The following is a 14,107-nucleotide window of genomic DNA, read 5'->3' on the forward strand; positions in this document are numbered from 1 at the left end:
CTCCATCTTTTAAAATGGATCTCACAATCTTACTTAAAAGAGAAGAGTATCGAACCACTCATTCTAATATTCATTTACTTAATTATAGATCTACTAAGCAGTAATAAAATAAAATAAAACTAAAACTAGATTTAAAATTATTATCAAATTAAGAAATTAAAGTTTTATTATGTTAATTATTAATTTGAATATCTAGATAGAACGTAGAGGTGGATTTTTAGATTGTTTTTGAGGACACAAATATAAACATAATAAATTCATAAATTATTTCAAATATAAATTTTGACTAAAATAAATAATATAATACTGCTATTAAGTTCGTTAATTCTAACACTTTTTGACTTTTTTTTTATTACACTTAGATGATATTTTTAGAAATTTAAAGTAGTATTCATTTTATTCTAATTTTTACCCTTGTTTAGATATCTTTATTAAATTTTGTCTCTCCTAGAATTAATTAAAGGGTAATTTAGTTAATTACCTTTATTTTTCTTTCTAGAATTAAGGCATTTCAATCATTTCCTTAATCCTCACGAAAAGTAAAAAAAATATCAAAATTAACAGAACAAAGACGGTAAAAAAAACGAAAAAAAGGGAAAAACTTTATTGCAAGTTGATATCCATTACATTATTTATTTGACTACTGCTCATTTTTGTAAATAGAATTCTAAATTTTGTGTTCCCAACCACGTACAAAATCATCTGTGTGTTGATTAGCAAATTTTAAATAAACCCCATCATCTTTGGCAATCCAAATGCAATCTGCTCTAAAACTCCAATGAGTAAATTCACATCTATCTTTAATAAACTTGTCATCAGCAAATACCTTGAGACTAACATGAGAGTGACTATCTGCAGCTAAATAACACCAAAAAAGTGTACTTTTATTGAAATTTTCATGAAACTTCCAAGCAAATTCAGTCCCAACTGTAATATAATGGGTTCCAAGATCATCATCTCTTGACTTGCAATGTAAAAGTAATATCTTATTTTTGCTCAAATTGTTGACAATATGTATATGAAATTCTGTTGTGAAGCCAGGAGATGGTTTGGATAAAATTTGAGAGGCTGAAGAGGGAATTGTTGCTAATATTGAAGCCAAAATGAGAAAGAACAATGCTATGTTGATTTTGGGAAAGCTCATTTTATATTAGATGATATGAATGTTTTTTCTTTTTTCCTACTAACTAAAAATTATTTGTGTGCTGCTTACATTTATAGTCAAAGCATTGCCTAACTAGAAAGCTATATGTGGGGTATGATATATTTATATTTTGTTTGGAAAACTGTAATGTAATCTAATATTGATTACATTGTAAAAAATTTTCTTATATATATATATATATATATATTACTGTTTGTGTCAAATATTGTGATAATACTTTAATAGGAAATTACCATTTATTTTTATGCACTTTTTCTTTAATTTTGAGCGAGAAAATCTGAATATAAGATATTCTCGTTATAAGGCCATTTTTTTGAATGAACAAATTTCTTCTCCTCTCCTCAACCTACTATTTGATTGGATTGAGATTATGCGTGTTCTTAATTTTGATTATATTTAAAGGGCAAAAACTTATCTAGACTGAGTCCATAGTTCCATTATTGATCAAACCAATATAATTAAGGATTTTTTTTTTGAAATAAAGGTACTTCTGACCATACATTTAGACAAAAAAAAAAAAAAAAAAGATGAAGTTGGAATACTTTTCAAAAAATTTTTATTTTTATTTATTTGGTTCATAAGTGTCTCCTTGGACTCAGTTTGGGCAAATTTTTCCATGTTTAAAGTCTAAGAGTTATATATATAAACAAGAAAGCGTTACTAGATATTTATTTACGTTTGTGGAGTGTGATTTTGATTCTGCATAATTATACCATTTGTAATTCACATATTGCCAAATGCATATGACAAAATTAATTAGATTTGGTACTAATTATTAGTTAGATATGTGCCCAGAAAGCCATTACAGCTTTTTAAACATTTGTTTTGTGTGTCACTATTTTTGGGTCAATAATGGATTTTGGATTTTTTTTTTCCATTATTACACTGAGGTGTTACCCATATATAATTTTCATATTATGAAACAAATCCTTATAAAAAAATAAAAAAATAGATTCAAATTAATAAATTCTTTACAATTTCTGGATTTTTTTATCAACATTTGCTAATGTAGCATTAGTTATTTCCCCATTTTAATAAAAATTTTTAAGTAATTAGAAAAAAAGGGAAAAAAAAATTAAAGAAAACCCTTCATTGCAATTTCTTTTTCACTGCATTATTCAACCATTAAACATATCGCCATAATCAAAAGCATTATTACAATGGTGCATTGTTGTCCTATAAATTTCTTGCCAAGCCGCGCATCGCAATTCCATCCATCATGGTTGGATCGCAACCATTACTCTAAATTTGTTAACCTTCCTTTATTCCAAGAAGAAACAAAGTCATCGTATCCTGTAGCAAAATTCCTTATATAAACTCCATTATCTTGAGCAAACCAAACACAATCATAACTGTAACGCCAAACACTACCATGATTGTCACATTTTGGTATAATATGGCCAGCAAAGTTAAATACATCGAGACTAACATGAGAGTATTTGTCTGGGGCTAAATAGCACCAATACAGTGTTGACCACATGATATTTTCTCTAAATTTCCAAGAAAGTTCAGAGCCTGCAGTGATATTTTGGACGCCAAGATCATTATCTTTAGACTTGCAATGAGCAAGTAAGATCTTGTTGTTGCCCAATCTGTTGACAATATGCATATGAAATTCTGGTGTTATGGCTATTTTCTGGGGTGAGTTTTCAGAGGCTAAAGAGGGACTTATTGAAGGCAATATAATGAGCAAGAAAGTAGTTATCTTGATCTTGGGAAAGCTCATTGTTTTGGCTGATAGGGTTTATTTCTTTTTTTCTCTACTTGATGTGCATACATCTATATATATAGACTTGCATAATGATACTAGAAAGATTTATAGGCCCAATGCATAAATTTGTCCATGTACGTTATGGAAAAAAGACTCTGTGACACCCTTAACTTTTACTTTAATCTATTAAACACTTCAATTTATAAAATTGTATCAATTAAATACTTTAACTTGCAAAAACTATTCTATTGAATATTCAAACTTCTAAAATTAGATTAATTAAACACTCAGTAAATAATTGAAAAGTGTAAAAATTATTATTCCAAAGATTTTATACTAACCACATATTATCTTGCACATAAATGCTAAAAACACCAAAAAATGTTATTATTAATATAGAGAGGGATACAATGTTAGCAAAATTTATAATTTTATAGGCATAATAAATCACTTGCAAAATTTGAGTGCCATGAAGTTTTTTCTATAAAATAAAGAGGTATATTTATGCATTTCGCCAAGATTTATATGGATATACTGCCATTTATAGAGTTCAATACTGATGTTGGTAGGCCAATTGTAATTATAAACACATTGCCAAATGCATACGGCCAAATTAAGTAGTTTGGTGTTTAATTACTAATTATATGTGTGCTTAGAAAGGCATTTTTTGATTGTGTTACTATTTTTGTGTCAATAATGGATTTTATTGTTTTGTATTATTAAATTGAGGTGTTACCATTTTGCTGTCATAGAGGTGGCGTCAAAAGCATAGATTGGAATAGCATCTTCCTTCACCGGAACTAGAATTAAAAAAAAAAAAAAAAAAAAAAGGTATCCCACAGATTTCATTTAAGACATGAAGGTTACGTACGAATTGGCATCTTCAATATATATATATATATATTCCATCAATCTCATTTTGTTTGCATGGTTTTACAAAATAGACATATTAAGAATTTAATCAATAAAAATTATTCTCTGATTTATCTTTAACTCATTAAAATATAATAAAACTTCTCCATTTAATAATAATCATAAAGGTTATTATGGAAAAAATAATTGTTTAAATATCAAAAATTATAAACTCTGTAAACATTCTCGGACATTCAAAAAAAGAATAATAAGCAAACAAAATGGGACGAAGAGAGTATGTTCTATATTGGAAAATTCACAAAATATAGTTCTCGTTTTGATATACAATGAATAGAATTTAGTGTAAAGTAATTCAACAAATTATTCTATATTAATTGACACGATTGGTTTGTCAACATTTTGCTCAATGTAACTATTAGTTTTTTCCCCTTTCTAATAAATCTTTTGAAGTAATTAGAAAACAGGAAAAAAAAAAAAAGAAAAGAACGGGAATATTTTGACTCCATTTGTTTCTGTAAAATAATTTGTAGGAAAATATTTTAATATTTTTTTATTTTTTGGAGCATTCAAGAAAAAAGGTTAACAGAAAATATTTTTCTGGTCAAAGGAAAATTGAATTATTTTTATTAAAAATGACTTCTCATTTTGAAGAAAGGAAAACATTTTTCGAATATTGACAAACTTATTATAATCTTATAAATGCTTATTTTTTAATTTATTAATCATAGGTAAACCACTATTACCTGTAGCTGTTCATCACCATTGGCCACCGACCACCACCATCAGTCACCGGCGACTTTCATAATTTACTACTTTTTAGAAATCTTTTTTCTCATATTTAACAATAAAATTTTCAAAATATGAAATTTCTATTATTATTTATATTTTTTTGGTCTTATGAGTTAAAGATTTTAATAGCTTTAAACTAATTTTCGATGCTGCAATTAAATAACGGAAAATAAATCATTTGGAAATGGAAAATACTTTTCAAAGAAAACATTTTCCTTATAAAATATTTTTAAAAGTAAGCTATTTTCTAGAAACAAAATGGACCTTTCGTTGCAAATTCTTTTTCACTATATTATTTAACCATTAAACATGTTGCAATGATCAAAAGCATTATTAGTTTATTACTATAGGAAAGTACAAATATTATTCAAACATTGATGTACTCTCTAAATTTATTAAACCAAGCCTAGTAGCGTAAGCTTTTTGCCAAGCGGCGCATCACACTCTAATCCATCGCGATTAGATTGCAATCATTGCTCAAAATTTGTTAACCTTCCTTTCTGCCAAGGAGCAACAAAGTCATCATGTGCTTTAGGAAGATCCCTTATATAAACTCCATCATCTTGAGCATACCAAATACAATCATAAGTCCAATTACTACCCCCCTTAGGCCTGCCACATTTTGACATGATATGACCCCTAGAAAATACTTCAAGACTAGCATGAGAGAATGCGTCTGGGGCTAAATAGCACCAATACAGTGTTGTCCATATGATATTCTCTTTAAATTTCCACGAAAATTCAGAGCCTACAGTAATATTATGGACGCCAAGATCATTATCTTTAGACTTGCAATGAGAAAGTAAGATCTTGTTGTTGCTCAATCTGTTGTTAATATGCACAACAAATTCTGGTGTTATACTTATTTTCTGGGGTGGGTTTTCAGAGGCTAAAGAGGGAATTATTGAAGCCAGTATAATGAGTAAGAAAGTGGTTTTCTTGATCTTGGGAAAGCTCATTGTTTTGTGTAGTTGGGTTTATTTCTTTTCTTCTCTGTCTGTTGTGCATGCAAACACACACACATACATATATATATATATATATATATATACACAAATATTAATGTACAGATTGCAATAATTCTGTATTGATACATAACATTCTATAATTGAAACGTGCCTATGGAAACTTGTTGCAATAGGTTACTAATTTTATCTTTTCATTTATATTATTTATCTTTTATCCTCTAATGTATTATAAAAAATATATAAACTATTTCTAATATAAATGTACACATGTTATGACAAGTTACATATGTACACACAATTTATAAATATAAATTATTTTATGATATTGAATTATGTGAATTACATGAATTATATAGAATATTTATAATTTTCAAGTAAAATTTTTTATTATAAGTAACCTAATTAGAATCTCAAAGTTTATAAATTAAACAAAAAATAACTATTATATAAGACTTATTCTACGAAACTTGTAAAAATATATTAAGTATAATAAATACAAATTTTAGTTTACAAATTAAAGATTGTAAAATTCATTCTATATGAACCTTTTACATTGTATGAATTCTAAAATCAAATAAATTTTATTTAAAACAATTCTGAGTAGACAATATAAAAAATTATTTTTGATTTATATAACCTTAATTTTCTTAATGAAGAAAATATTTTAAATAAACCACGAGATGTCATCGATATATAATATAATTGCATAAATAAATGATGAATGTTTTAACAATAAGATAAATTAAATTTATTATTGTTTTACAATTCTAAATAGCATATTTATTAGATAATTATTTACCTTTGAAATTTTTATTTCTTTATTGTTGTGTATTGAAAAGCGTTTTCTTTTTCAATTTACACAATTAAATAGTAATTTGTATTTTTAATAATAAATAAATATATATATATATATATATATATATATATATATATATATATATATATATATATATATATATATATCCTAATTTTAGATAATCTATTCTACTGGGGATTAGTCATCTAATCAATTTTTTATCTGGTGATTTATATTAACTAATTTAAATCTAATGATGGTAAATAATTGTGTATGGCATAATTATAAAGATTTATATGGATATAGTTGAATACTGATTTTGGCAGGCTAACTGTAATTATATACACATTGCCAAATGCATTACGGCCAAATTAATTAGTTTTGGTTTTAATTACTAATTGTGCCTACAAAGACATTTCTTGATTGTGTTACTATTTTTGGGGTCAATAATGGATTTTCTTGTTTTGTAATATTACACTGAGCTGTTACCATTTATTTGTATATGTTTTGTTGATATATATATATATATATTTTTCTTTTTTGTCTTAACGGCGAGGTCTCCATTTAATGGTCCACAAAACCCAACCATTCCCCCTTTATTTCTGGAGACAAGTAAAGAGTTGGCCGTGTAAATTTTACGCTGAGGGACTTGAATCCATGAGGACATTAGATCCCTTAGCTCTCTCAGGAGTGCTTAGCTACTGCGCTGCCCTGTGAGTATTTATTTAATAATAAAAATTCAAAAAAGCAAGCAGCATCCAACAGAATCAACGGTAACTAATTAACTATGGTACTGGTATCTAACTGAAAATTGTTAGTAATATTTGTTATTAAAATGTAAAATAACTATTGATGATACAATTATTTCAATGTATTATTTTATTTAAATGAAAAATATTAATTAAAATTTCTTATAATAATATTTAATCTTTATTATTTTTAAGCTATTATAAATGAATGATTGGAATAAATGTACTAAATTTAAAAAAATTAATTTAGTAGCACTTACTCTTATAGAGTTGATATACTCCAAATAAATATAAACATAAATTAATTAGCAACTAATTTAAAAAAAAAAAAAAAAACTCCAAATCAATTGGTAGAATCAACAACTAATTGGGATGGATTTCTATAAACTAATGAGTTGCTGATTTAAAATCCTTATTAAACAAATCTAACCTAACTCTTTTTTTTTTTTTTTTTTTTAAATTTAACCTAATTCTTGAATTTTCAAAAAAAAAAAAAATTCTAACTCTTGAATGCAAATTAGTTATTAATGGTATGAAATAATTAAATCAAACAGCCCCTTGGTTCTTATACATGCCATGTGAATATACATTTCGACTGTTATAAATAAAATTATATAATAAAAAAACCCATAAGGTCTTCATGCCCCTTGGTTCTTTTTTTTCTCTTTTGTCTCAACCACGAGGTCTCTATTTAATTGGCTACAAAATCCGACTCTTCTCGCTTATTCCTGGAAACAAGTGTAGAGCTAGCCGTGGAAATTTTATGCTGAGGGGCTTGAACCCATGACGTCGTTAGGTCCCTTAACTCTATTAGGTGTGCTTAGCAAATGCGCCACTGTCTGGGTTTCTTGTTCACAATTTATTTAATAATAAAAATAGTTCAATTATGTAGGATTATAGCATTAATAATCAATCAATGAATTGAAAGGAGCCTGAAATTCTACTGAAAATTTATACATTCTGCAGTATACATATTGCTACGAGTAATTCAGAATTTTAGGACTCAAAGAATTGCATAAAATCAAACTCTAAAATTGGAAGTTCAGGTATTGAAAGAGCAGGATTTTCATCGGAGTTATCATAGAAGCATCGATTGGAATAGCATCTTCCTTCACCGGAACAGGAATTCAAAAAGGCAAGACATGAAGGTTATGTAGGAGTATGCCATCTTAAATGTTCTTAGGATATATATATATATATATATATATATATATATATATATATATATATATATATATATATATTATTACAATAAAGTCACAAAGGAACAATATAATAGAAGCAGCAAAAGATAAAAAATGTCCTCGCAAAATACATCCGATGGAAACTGGGAATCACAGAATTATGAAATCATACAAAAACAAATATAGCAAAAGTAGAAATAACAAGAATGCTCAAACAAACATGAACTAAACCAGAAAAACAGACAATTAAATCAGTAATTCAAACTCAAAGTCATGTTAAACAGACTAGTTTCCGGCTGGCGGTGGAGAAAGGAAAGGGATGGAGGGAATTGTAGTTGGAATTGTAGGGATAGAGGGCATGCTAGGCAATGGAGGCAAAGTGAGCTTTGGGACAGCAGGAACGGTGGGCAAGCTTGGAAGTGGAGGCAGAGAAGGTTGGGTGGTTGGCAATGTGGGTTGTGGCAGAGTTGGAATAGCAGGCATTGGTGGCAATGCAGGCTTTGGCAAATTTGGGACAGAAGGCATTTGCAAGAGATGACGAGCTGCTAAGCCAACATCCATGCTTGAAAATGACAAGCCAATGAAGAAGACAAGAATGAAGCAGTTGGAAGAAGCCATCATTAACAAGTGTATATTATTGGATTTCAAATCTGTAAATCTTGAAGAAAAAAGAAGTTTCCCGTTGCGAGTTTGGATGAGAAAAACAAGGACGTTCTAGCTATATATATACATGACTGATCTCATTGGAACTATGTTGGGTCAGCAAAAATCGTATTCGGGTTACTTGTTAGTTCACCTTCTTATCAATTCTCCAATTGGAAAATTGACAAGACATGGTTCTGGTTTTAATATACAATGAAGTCAAACTGTCAAAGGGCATTGGTAACCAACACTAACTGGTGGGCAATCTAACAATTTTGAGTTCTAAAGGAATAAGAACAGCAATAACCTATTTTGTAAAGTAAAATATTAAATCAAGATTTACTTTATTAGCACTTATTTTTATAATGTTGACATAATCCAAATAAAATATAAACATAAATTAATTAGCAACTGATTGAAAAAAAATGCTCAAATCAACTGGTAGAATCAACAATTAATTGGGATCGACTTTTATAAGCTACTGAATTGTTGATTAAAATCGTTATTAAACGAATTTAATTAATTGTTGGATATAAATCAGCTATATTAATGGTATGTAATAGCTAAATAAAACGCTCCCTTAGTCCTGATACTACCTTTCGACTATTATAAATAAAAATATATTAATAACAAATGAAAAAAAAAAAAAAAGAAAAAGAAAACACTTCATTGCAAATTTATATTTGCTACATTATTTATTTGACTAATATCCATTTTACAATAGTCAATGGTTTTCTAATATTGTTGATTAATTGCCCTATATTCCTCCTACCCAGCCACGAATAAAATCATCCCTGTTTCTATAGAAATCCTTCATATAAATCCCATTATCTTTCGCAATCCAAACGCAATCATTAATAGAACCGAAAAGGCCCTTAGTGTTACATCTACTCAACATATAATCATCTTTCTCAAATATAACGAAATTGACATGAGAATAACTGTCTGGAGCCAAATAGCACCAATAAAGTGTTGTCCAAGTGAAATTCACACTAAACTTCCAAGAAAATTCAGACCCAACTGTAATATTATGGGCACCAAGATCATCGTCTTTCGACTTGCAATGTACAAGTAATATCTTGTTCTTGCCCAAGTTGTTGACAATATGTAGACGATATTTTTCTGTGATACCTAATGGTTTTTGGGGTGCAATTTGAGAGGCCAACGAGGGGATTATTATTGATAGGAAAGCCAAAATGAAAAGGAAGATTGTTAGGTTGACTTTGGGAAAAGTCATTATTTTTGGATGATTAAATTTCCTCTCTTCTCCTCAAGCAAAATAATTAGGGCTGTGTGTGTTCCTCAATTTGGCTTATATTTATAGTCAAAGACTTGCTTATATTTGTACTGTTGTTGGATTCTGTTGGCAATGCACAGTGATTTGCTAAATTAATGCATATCACATTCTAGATTTGGTTTTAATTGCCACTTGTGTAAAATGTTAATAAATGGAAATTACCATTTCCATATATTTATAATCAAAATTAAAGTTATGGTCGTGTTCTGCAACAACTTTTCACATAGCGTTTAGTATTTTTTTAAGGCCAAAATACTACTTCTATTATTTATATTGTTCAGTGAAATGATATGTGTTACTCTTTTAGCGTTTGATAAAATGCTAGTTAAATAATTGATAGTTAAATTAATAATTAAAAAATAGTTAATTTTGCTGAATAAATCCTATATTTATTGAGCTATATATTTCATATAATCAAAAAAATTTCTACGCATACATTAGAGAGCATGAAAAAAAAAAAAAAAATCTAAATATGATGTTATCTAATCACAAGGGTTAGCTCAATCTATAAACGACTATGCACTCCACTTTATTAATTATGATTTGGATATTAAGATTAAAGCATAAACATGAATCGATTCTCTCACGAAATAAAGAGGTGAACTTTCTACAATAAGTCAAAAGTTAGCTCGTGTTATTCGTAATCGTTTAATTTTTTATATTATTGTTCACTTTTATTTATTATTTATACTTGTTTTTATGTTTTTAATATTAAATAGTGATTATAATGTTTATCTTATATTATTTAGATTTTTATAATGTTAAAATAAATTTTCGTATGAGATTAATGTGGATATAATGATTAATTAATAAAACAGCAGTAGGTATATACATACACTTTCAGTTTAATTAATATCGATATTTATCTAAAATTCATTGTGACTATATATGTATAATTTTACAATACCACCTAATAAATACATTTCAATATATATAATAATAAAATATTATATATATTAAAATCAAAATTTTCAAGTGCTCGTCATCTCACACACGTGTTCATTTTATTTAAAATAAACTTTAATAAATAAAAATTTAAAAATTTTAAAAAGCTTAATTATGTATATTCTATTTGAAAATTTACTTTTAGAAAACTATATGCAATCAAATTATATAAACATAAAAAAATATTATAAAAATTATACTTTTTTCTTTTTTATCTCAATTATAGTAATAAAAAAGAATCAAATGTTTAAAAAATAAATTTGAAATAAAATGTAAAAATTTCTAAATGTCTCGTTATCATATATATTTATTAAAAATGAATTCAAAAAAAAAAAAAAATAAAACTTACAATTTTGAAATGCTTAATACCCTATATGTATTTATTTAAAAAATAATTTTAATAAATTATATCCAATCAATTAATAGAATATAATTTTCTAATGAATAATGATTAAAGTTATTTTATAATATTCAAATTTCATTAAGGGCACCATTTGAGGTGGTGGTCTGGTGATAAATATGTTTATTTTTTGCCTACTTGATCTAGGTTCAATCCTCCACGACAGCATGTCAAGGAGCCACAACTCACTTTGCGGGCTGTGTTTATGGGTTGTCGTGGGCTAAGACCGCAACCCTACGATTTTGCAGGAAGGGGCTGTGCCCCGAGCTGATGGGTATAACTAACACCCCTTGATAGTCCCATTTCATTAAGGGTGCCATTAGAAATCTTATTATGCCCCAATTCCCTCATTTATATATAATATAGATTATAAATTGAAACTTTTACTTTTTGTCAAACTGTATTATTACTTTTATGTATTGCTACCATTGAGTAGACTTCTTGGATCTTCCCCTACTCATATATATATATATATATGTTTGAACTGATATAAATAAAAAAAAATTATTATAAAGAAAAGGTGCACTTTATTGCGAATTTATTTTTGCTACATTATTTATCCGACGGAATTCTAATTTTTGTTAAGCAATTAACCTTCCTCTATCCCAAGCATGTACAAGATCATCAGTGTGGTTAATAAAATTCTTCAAATAGACTCCTTTATCTTTGGCAAGCCAAAAACATTCACCATAAAAATCCAAATGCTTATATTTACACTTATCTGTAATAACACGTTCTTTAGAAAGTACATCGAGACTAGCATGAGAGTGATTGTCAGGGGCCAAATAACACCAAAAAAGTGTGGTCCAATTGATTTTTACATGGAACTTCCAGGAAAATTCAGACCCAACTGTAATATTATGGACACCAAGATCATCATCTTTAGATTTGCAATGTACAAGTAATATCTTGTTTCTGCCCAAATTGTTGATTATATGTATACGAAATGTTTGTAAACCCAACTTCTTGACGACATGTACACGAAATTTTTCTGTGAGAAATAATGGTTTTTGAGGTGAAGTTTGAGAGGCTGAAGAGGATATTGTTCTTGATAGGAAAGCCAAAATGACTAGAAATATTGTTAGATTGATTTTGGAAAAGGCCATTATTTTGGGTGATTAATTATTTTGGCTACTAACAAGTTAGGGTTATATATCTCTATTTTGCATATATTTATAGTCAAATAGTTGCATGTAATTTATTTGCTAAATTAACGACTATCGCATTCTAGATTTGGTCTTAATCTTGTAAGATTGACTTGTCTAAACTCAGTCTATGGACTAAATTAATGAAAATAAAAATTTTTATTAAAAAGAGAATATTTTTTATCATATACTAAAAAAAAATTTTTTAAATAAAATTCATATTTTAATTGGTTTAGTCTCGTAAGACCATAAATCCATTCTAAACAAATATTTTCCTAATTATATTGCGATTTGCCTTAAAGTGTTAGTGCCAAAACAAGTAATAAAGGGGGCGAATTACCACATACTTATAATTATAGGCCACCTGCATATAAAACTATGTTTATTGAGCTGTAATATAATAAAGTTTAATATAATAAAAAATATTTCTAATGAAATGTTGATAGTAAAAATATCTTGAACTATTATTTTTTATTATAACAGACTAAATATAGCATAAAATCTAGGAATTCCAATCCATCTCAAGTACTCAATCATCATTATCTCGATATGCGAAATCTCAAATAAAAGCATTATCAAACTACACGTGTGACCAAGAAATCTCTTATTTTACACAATAAATTCATTTCTAAGGCTCCCTGATAGAAATATAATAATTAGGTTTATTTTCACCCAAGGTCCTCTAAATATTTAGAGGGTAATCACTTTAAGGTGTTTCATCTTAAATTTGTATCTTAACACTCTCTGAATTTTGGTGTTTGTAACATAAAAGTGATTCAGTTGAGTTTCCGACCAAAAATATCGAAAACGAGACATGACATTATTGTGGGACCCTTTTTTTACACATGGCATTTGACGTGGAAAAAAGAATTCTAACTTAGCCGCATGAGTGGATTTGACATGGACAAATATGTAAACTTTCTATTTTATCCCTAATAATATCCAAATATGTTACCTCTCTCTCTTCACCGGCAAACACCATCACCACCACACTTCAATACCACCAATACCAGCTCCTTCAACTTCCACTAGTAATACCAAAAATACTATCATCACCATCTTCCTATCTTTCTTTCTCCTTCCAAACCCTAGTTGTTCATGCTCGAGTTCTATGTTTCTTCTTTTTGTTGTTAACTTTTTAAATCAGAATCAATGTCATACTTGTATACCAAATTAAAACTACAGAAACCAAAATTAAAACTGTAGAACTCAAAATCTCATACCAAAATAGAGTAACCAAAAGCACAAAAGCATAAGCGAGCTTAGGCGAGGTGATTTCAAAGCGAAATCAAGCGGTAGAAGCGATGGAAATTTGAAGACTTACAAATTTGAAGACTCAGGGTTCTGACAAAACGATGTCGCGTAGAGCAAGACTAATGCAAGGGAGATTTGAAGACTTATAGATTGCGAGTTCATGGCAGCGATTGGTATAGAAAGTTTACA

The 14,107-nt window shown here is 27.9% G+C and overlaps 2 protein-coding genes across 2 annotated transcripts; both read right to left on the reverse strand.

Moving 5' to 3' along the window:
• Window positions 1-5,008: 5,008 nt before the first annotated feature.
• On the reverse strand, window positions 5,009-5,497 carry LOC149495320 (S-protein homolog 74-like). Its single transcript, XM_089722701.1, has one exon. It carries the CDS (start codon window positions 5,495-5,497, stop codon window positions 5,009-5,011), a length of 489 nt encoding a protein of 162 aa, XP_089578827.1.
• Window positions 5,498-8,324: 2,827 nt separating this feature from the next.
• On the reverse strand, window positions 8,325-8,918 carry LOC149495321 (uncharacterized). The gene has a single exon (XM_089723326.1). The coding sequence runs from the start codon at window positions 8,854-8,856 to the stop codon at window positions 8,521-8,523; it is 336 nt and encodes a 111-aa protein (XP_089579452.1). The 5' UTR covers window positions 8,857-8,918; the 3' UTR covers window positions 8,325-8,520.
• Between the last annotated feature and the right edge of the window lie 5,189 nt (window positions 8,919-14,107).

This window comes from Jatropha curcas, chromosome 6, assembly GCF_041381405.1.
Source record: "Jatropha curcas cultivar XTBG-Jc1 chromosome 6, XTBG_Jcur_1.0, whole genome shotgun sequence".
Lineage (NCBI taxonomy): Eukaryota > Viridiplantae > Streptophyta > Magnoliopsida > Malpighiales > Euphorbiaceae > Jatropha > Jatropha curcas.

Bases quoted from the DNA above. Each gene is read 5' to 3' on its own strand.
- LOC149495321 (XM_089723326.1), bottom strand. From the start codon at position 8,856: ATGATGGCTTCTTCCAACTGCTTCATTCTTGTCTTCTTCATTGGCTTG.
- LOC149495320 (XM_089722701.1), bottom strand. From the start codon at position 5,497: ATGAGCTTTCCCAAGATCAAGAAAACCACTTTCTTACTCATTATACTG.